General features: G+C 41.4%; 1 protein-coding gene across 2 annotated transcripts in view; it reads left to right on the top strand.

The window, feature by feature from the left end:
- The window catches only part of LOC124041375 (alpha-2,8-sialyltransferase 8F-like), a 17,508-nt gene extending 11,245 nt beyond the window's left edge, over positions 1–6,263 (top strand). For both annotated transcript variants that reach the window (XM_046358889.1, XM_046358890.1), the window contains exons 4-5: positions 5,593–5,875; positions 5,982–6,263. In XM_046358889.1, coding sequence (XP_046214845.1) covers positions 5,593–5,875; positions 5,982–6,158 — 460 coding nt within the window. In that variant the 3' untranslated portion in view covers positions 6,159–6,263. The remainder of the gene's footprint in view (positions 1–5,592; positions 5,876–5,981) is intronic.
- The last annotated feature ends 1,309 nt before the right edge of the window (positions 6,264–7,572 follow it).

Below are 7,572 nucleotides of genomic sequence, written 5' to 3'. Positions count from 1 at the left end.
ATGGTCTTGTGAAGCAAGGCTAAGTAACTATAAGACAGAAGTCAGTGGAATTCTTAGGTTTTGGTGAGATGTTACCCCACTGACGTTAAGGGATAACATTTGTGTAGTTACCGAGACATCACTGATCAGGACCATGGAAGAGTTTTATAGGGCGTTCTCTGTCATGTTTTGTCATTTATTATCTTGTCTTGTCCCTGTGCTTCCCATTCTATTCGTTTCCCTCTGCTGGTCTTATTAGGTTCTTTCCCTCTTTCTATCCCTCTCTCTCCCCCCCCCTCTCACTCTCTCGCTCTCTCTTCTCTCTATCGTTCGTTCCTGCTCCCAGCTGTTCCTATTCCCCTAATCAATCATTTAGTCTTCCCACACCTGTTCCCGATCCTTTCCCCTGATTAGAGTCCCTATTTCTTCCTTTGTGTTCCGTTCCTGTCCTGTCGGTTCCATGTCTAGAATTCACCGTGCTGTGTTTGTGTATCGCCCTGTCGTGTCGTGTTTTCCTCAGATGCTGCGTGGTGAGCAGGTGTCTGAGTCTGTCTGGTTCAAGTGCCTTCCCGAGGCAACCTGCTGTTCACCTGCTGTTCAAGATCGAGTCTCCAGTTTGTCCTCGTCATTTCGAGTGAAAGTTGTGTTTTTTGTTTGTATTTACTTTACTGGATTAAAGACTCTGTTTTCGCCAAGTCGCTTTTGGGTCCTCTTTCACCTGCATGACATTCTCAGGATGTCACGCGATGGTTATCTGGGGGACCTTTTTGCAGTTCCCTGTAAGTTACCAGGACGTCATTAAGGAACATGTTAGGACGTTTGTAAGACATTCTCAAAACATTTGTTTTACCAGCCATTAGGATGTCATGTGATGGTCCCAGATGTCCCAAATCATTGTAATGTAATGTCATTAAAGGGGTTTTAAGGTAAGCGGGAGGTAGTACAGCTAGAATTGTGTCAAAAATATTTCACCAATTATAATATGACAAAATAAATAAATCAACAACCAAAAAAATGGGCAATATGATAACATTTAACATGAGTACTTAGTAATGACTGTTCAATAAATATGACCCCATCACTGAACTCACAACTGCTGGATTTGAATTTCACTTATCTTTCTGCTGCACCACAAAGTCTGTATCATTCTCAAAAGTCCCCTACACATTCATTACCTATAATGCATCTCTGCATTTAGAAAACGAGTGCCATCGGCACTGCTATTTTAGTGATCAGTTAATCTGACTCTCATCAATGATTTCATTGACTTATTTCAGCAATTTGATGGTTTTCTCTACAGTTGACTAATGTTGATGGGGCATATTATTATGTTTTAATGTTTCTCCTGAATAGTGGCGGACCGTGACTATACTGTAGAGGTACCAAAAATCTTCCAATAACCTGTGTTGCATCTTCTGTAGTCGGACCATTCTAGTTGTAGTGAAGGAGAAGTAATGCTTTTTGATGACATTATGAATGACACACGCAGCATCCAATAATGTTAAAGAATAAGCAAGCCCATCCATTCACTCCAGTAGGCCCCAATCATAAAAGTACAAAAAAACACAACCATTTAATTTCCAAAATGACAAACCAGCTATTACTTCCCATTGCAAATTGTTAATCACGTTCATCACACGAACCAGTGATATAAAGAAAATGCATCAATGTTTCAGACTCATTTATTTTCAGAGACAGCTACAGCAAGCAAGCTGCAATAAAAAAAACAGTGCCACTCACCAGATGATGACCATTTGAAAACTAAGTCTGTAAGTTCATCTTGAACACGGTCATGCTAACAAATTAGCAACCGCATCCACCTTGAAGTTGATGACAACGGCTGCAGCTGCCGTCGCCGTTGTTGCACGACCACAACACAAGCTTGTTACTAGCGTGGGAAAACTGCCACTGTTCCTTTGCTCTTGAGTTCTCATTAGTGAGGTGTGTAGTAGGTCTTTGAGAAGGCCATGGACAAATCACTTTTATTTTAAACGGTCCCACCCATTGCAAATCAAAATGTGATTGGTTCATTACACTGTCACTCCAGAATTATTCTGCTCTAATACAGTTGAATGTGCTGACCAGTTGCACCCTCTACAACCACTGATTATTATTTGACCCTGCTGGTCATCTATGAACGTTTGAAAATATTGAAGAACGATCTGGCCTTAATGGCTATGTACTCTTATAATCTCTCCCTGGCACAGCCAGAAGAGGACTGGCCACCCCTCAGAGCCTGGTTCCTCTCTAGGTTTATTCCTAGGTTCCTGCCTTTCTAGGGATTTTTTCCTAGCCACTGTGCTCTTTGCGGTTTTATGATGTCTTCTGTAAGAGCACTTTGTGACATCTGCTGATGTAAAAAGGTCTGTACAAATACATTTGAAGGCCTAGCCAATGGCTGGCTGAGCTAGCTACACTTTTCTACCCAGAGACCACCAAAGAATAACCATGATTGGATATGTTTTTCTTGAGTAATAATCTTTCTCTTTCCAACACAAACTGAAGAGATGAAATCTGAAATCCGGATTATTGAAAAGATGAAATAGAAAACTAAGATGACATTTTATTTATCCTTAGGTCTCTAAAAGGCCCTCACATTTCCCCACTACTCTTGAACCACTATGATAAATACAATAGTATTTTTAACAGAGTTGAGAATTACTTTGAAATGTAGGAATTTAACATGTAGATAGAAATTTGGTAGAACTGATTTAAGTTTCCCTGCATTAAAGTCTCCGGTCACTAGGAGCGCCACCTCTGGACGAGTGGTTTCCTGTTTGCTTATTTCCTTATACAGCTAACTGAGTGCAGTCTTAGTGTCAGCATCTGTCTGTGGTGGAAATTAAACAGCCATGAAAAGTATAAGTATAGTTGAAAACTCTCTAGGCAAGTAGTGTGTCCTGCAATTTATCACAATATACTCTACCCCAGGCGAGCAAAATCTAAAGACTTCCCTAGATTTTGTGCACCAGCTGTTGCTTACAAATATGCACAGACCCCCCCCCCCCGTCTTTACCGGAGTGTGCTGTTCTATCTTGCCGGTGCAGCGTATATCCCGCTAGCTGAATATCCATGTCGTCATTTAGCCACGATTCCGTGAAACATAAGAATATTACAGTTTTTGATGTCCCGTTGGTAGGATTTCGTGATTGTACCTTGTCTAGTTTATTGTCCAATGATTGCACGTTGGCGAGTAGTATTGACGGTAATGGCAGCTTTCCCAGTCGCCTTCTCCGGGTCCTGACCAGGCATCCGGCTCTTTGTCCTCTGTACCTGCGTCGCTTCCTCTTGCAAATAACGGGAATGTGGGCCCTGTCGGGTGTTCGGAGAATGTCCAGTGCGTCTTGCTTGTTGAAGAAAAAATCTGTGTCTAATCCGAGGTGAGTGATTTCTGTCCTGATATCCAGAAGCTCTTTTATGTCGTAAGGTACTGTTGCAGAAACATTATGTACAAAATAAGTTACAAATAACACGCAAAAAAACACATAATAGGACAATTGTTTGGGCGCCCGTAAAACTGCTGCCATTTTTCCGCCGCCATTTTATTGCACTTTATTGTTACTAGGCACCCACCCTGCAGTTGCCTTGGCAGACCTGCTCCCTCCATGGCTCTAGCCAGTGAGAGAAACATGCTAACAAATGTTTGTGCTTTGAAATGAAATAAATACTGCCACAAAACTTTTGCTAGATTGATGATAGTGTTGCTAGACATAGCAAGTAAAGTGAACTTCAAAACGTGATGTACTATTATTGGAATTTGGAGCGCTTCTGGCATAACTTACTGCATCTTTAACTTCTTGCGTCGAGCAATCCCGTATCCAGGAGCGTAATCATAGCCTCAAGCTCATTACCATAACGCAACGTTAACTATTCATGAAAATCACAAATGAAATTAAAGAAATATATTCACTCACAAGCTTAGCCTTTTGTTAACAACACCGTCATCTCAGATTTTCTAAATATGCTTTTCAACCATAGCTACACAAGCATTTGTGTAAGAGTATTGATAGCTAGCATAGCATTAAGCCTAGGATTCAGCAGGCAACATTTTCACAAAAACAAGAAAAGCATTCAAATAAAATAATTTACCTTTGAAGAACTTCGGATGTTTTCAATGAGGAGACTCTCAGTTAGATAGCAAATGTTCAGTTTTTCCAAACATATTATTTGTGTAGGAGAAATCGGTCCATTTTGTTCATCACGTTTGGCTAAGAAAACCCCCCGAAAATTCAGTAATTACAACGCCAACCTTTATTCCAAATTACCTCCATAATATCGACAGAGACATGGCAAACATTGTTTAGAATCAATCCTCAAGGTGTTTTTCACATATCTATTCGATGATAAATCATTCGTGGCAGTTTGGTTTCTCCTCTGAAGCAAATGGAAAAATACACGCAGCTGGAGATTACGCAATAATTTCGACGGAGGACACCAAGCGAGCACCTGGTAAATGTAGTCTCTTATGGTCAACCTTCCAATGATATGCCTACAAATACATCACAATGCTGCAGACACCTTGGGGAAACGACAGAAAGTGTAAGCTCATTACTGGCGCATTCACAGCCATATAAGGAGACATTGGAACACAGCGCCTTCAAAATCTGGGGCATTTCCTGTTTGAAATGTCATCTTGGTTTCGCCTGTAGCATCAGTTCTGTGGCACTCACAGATAATATCTTTGCAGTTTTGGAAACGTCAGAGTGTTTTCTTTCCAAAGCTGTCAATTATATGCATAGTCGAGCATCTTTTTGTGACAATATATCTTGTTTAAAACGCAAACGTTTTTTTATCCAAAAATTAAAAGAGCGCCCCCTATATCGAAGAAGTTAATGAAAGCAGTTGATGGTTTACTAAAACAGCTCTACCTCTTGATTGGTAGAAGCTATTCCTGTTCTGCTTTCAGATTAGAAAATCAGAGAAGTTGACTTTTTTGTCTAACTTTTTGGGAAAGTGGTACAAATGTCAGTTGTTGATGAAAAAGTTACTGAAAATGGTGTTAATATGGTTACAAAAAAGATTTCACACACTAACTTTTTGTCCAAGTTGATGCAAAGTGATGAAAGTAGCTGACTTGTGTGAAAAGTTGCATTGTTGCATTTATAGTGAAGGGAATGTAGGAAGTGATGATGTCACAATGGAAGCTTTAGAATGTTGAAGAAATCCCATGAAAGTGGATGAAGTTGAATAAGTTGAATAAAAGTTTAATCATAAATAGTATCAAAAAGTTGTATGCAAGCACACTATTCCAGACCAGTCTGCACTTTTTAAAATTTGATATGGCGTTTCTAGCTTTAACAGTGTAAGAGGAGTAGCGTACTAAAGAAAAGAAGAACACAAAAAACTATAAAAAGTAAAAAGTAATTTGTAAAATATTGTGTGTGGCTGCTTTCGCAAGTCACATTAACAAGAAGTATGAAGAAGTATGAAGAAGATTTAAAGTCGGGACTTTTTCTTCACAAGTCCCGCCTAACTATAAGTAAGAAATAATTTGTACAATATCAAGAGTGTGGCTGCTGTTGTGGTTGAATTATTTTTAAACTAATAAAAGACAAAGCTTCTGTTCATCAGTAGAAGTAAAGTTAGCTAGCTAACCATTGCATGTTTCCATAGTTACCGCAACCTGACGAAGGCCCCTCTACCGTTGGCCAATCGTGTCGCAGCTTATGGGAACGCCTCCCTGCTCCTGCCGGCATTCACCTACACAATCTGTACTAAACCGTCATTGGATGTTTACCACGCCCTTCGACCGCTGAGGCCCAATCAGAAGGTGGTATTCTTCAACCCCAATTTCACGCGTAATCTGGGCAGGAAGTGGAAAGGGCAGGGTTTAAAAGAGCGACGCCTCAGCACCTGGCTGATGCTGGCTAGTGTGGCCATGGAACTCTGCAAAGAGGTAAGGGTGTGAGTGAGTGAGTGAGTGAGTGAGTGAGTGAGTGAGTGAGTGTGTATGTGCATATTTGTGTTGTGTGTCTCTAAGTTTCTACCTGTTTCTCTGTCAGGTTCATATTTACGGTTTCTGGCCCTTCTCTCTGGATCTAAACCACAATCCGTTGCCCCATCATTACTATGACAACGTTGGCCCTAATAAAGGCGTCCACTCCATGCCTGATGAGTTCCTACTGCTACTGAAGCTACACACACAGGGAGTGCTGCAACTACACCTGGGACACTGCTGAACACACACACTCAAACACTCATGCACGCATACACACACACATACTCCATCTTTATTGTTGAGTGTTTTATGTTGATTTTAAAAAATAAACATTTTCATAATATCAGAATGTCTCTAACTCTCTCTTGTTCTCTGGCTGGCTTTATCTATCTACTGATGGTAAATGGCATGAATACATTGTATTTTGGCACAGGCGCATGCTTTTGGTACTATTCAAACGTTTTTAAAACCTTTTCTGTCATCTGAATAAGTAGTTTTAGGGGATTTTAACTTAATTCGGCTTACCCCGGCCTCAGACCATTTTAATAAAATGTGTATTAACTTTAACCTGACCCTGCTAGATTCCTTCAATCTCAACCGAGTTAGTTTTTAGTTTTAGTTTTATTGCGCCTCATGTGGAACGATCTCCAAAACTTCTTAAAGTTAGTTGAGTTGGTCCCTATAGGGCAATCCAGTGTAATTGATGTGCTCAAAAAAATAAAGGGAACACTTAAACAACACAATGTAACTCCAAGTCAATCACACTTCTGTGAAATCAAACTGTCCACTTGGGAAGCAACACTGATTGACAATAAATTTCACATGCTGTTGTGCAAATGGAATAGACAACAGGTGGAAATTATAGGCAATTAGCAAGACACCCCCAATAAAGGAGTGGTTCTGCAGGTGGTGACCACAGACCACTTCTCAGTTCCTATTCTTCCTGGCTGATGTTTTGGTCACTTTTGAATGCTGGCGGTGCTTTCACTCTAGTGGTAGCATGAGACGGAGTCTACAACCCACACAAGTGGCTCAGGTAGTGCAGCTCATCCAGGATGGCACATCAATGCGAACTGTGGCAAGAAGGTTTGCTGTGTCTGTCAGCGTAGTGTCCAGAGTATGGAGGCGCTACCATGAGACAGGCCAGTACATCAGGAGACGTGGAGGAGGCCGTAGGAGGGCAACAACCCAGCAGCAGGACCGCTACTTCCGCCTTTGTGCAAGGAGTAGCACTGCCAGAGCCCTACAAAATCAAATCAAATCAAATGTATTTATATAGCCCTTCGTACATCAGCTGATATCTCAAAGTGCTGTACAGAAACCCAGCCTAAAACCCCAAACAGCAAACAATGCAGGTGTAAAAGCACGGTGGCTAGGAAAAACTCCCTAGAAAGGCCAAAACCTAGGAAGAAACTTAGAGAGGAACCGGGCTATGTGGGGTGGCCAGTCCTCTTCTGGCTGTGCCGGGTAGAGATGATGACCAAAATGACCTCCAGCAGGCCACAAATGTGCATGTGTCTGCTCAAACGGTCAGAAACAGACTCCATGAGGGTGGTATGAAGGCCCGACGTCCACAGGTGGGGGTTGTGCTTACAGCCCAACACCGTGCAGGACGTTTGGCATTTGCCAGAGAACACCAAGATTGGCATATTCGC

This window comes from Oncorhynchus gorbuscha, linkage group LG08, assembly GCF_021184085.1.
Source record: "Oncorhynchus gorbuscha isolate QuinsamMale2020 ecotype Even-year linkage group LG08, OgorEven_v1.0, whole genome shotgun sequence".
Lineage (NCBI taxonomy): Eukaryota > Metazoa > Chordata > Actinopteri > Salmoniformes > Salmonidae > Oncorhynchus > Oncorhynchus gorbuscha.
This window is presented reverse-complemented; position numbering and strand designations above follow the sequence as displayed.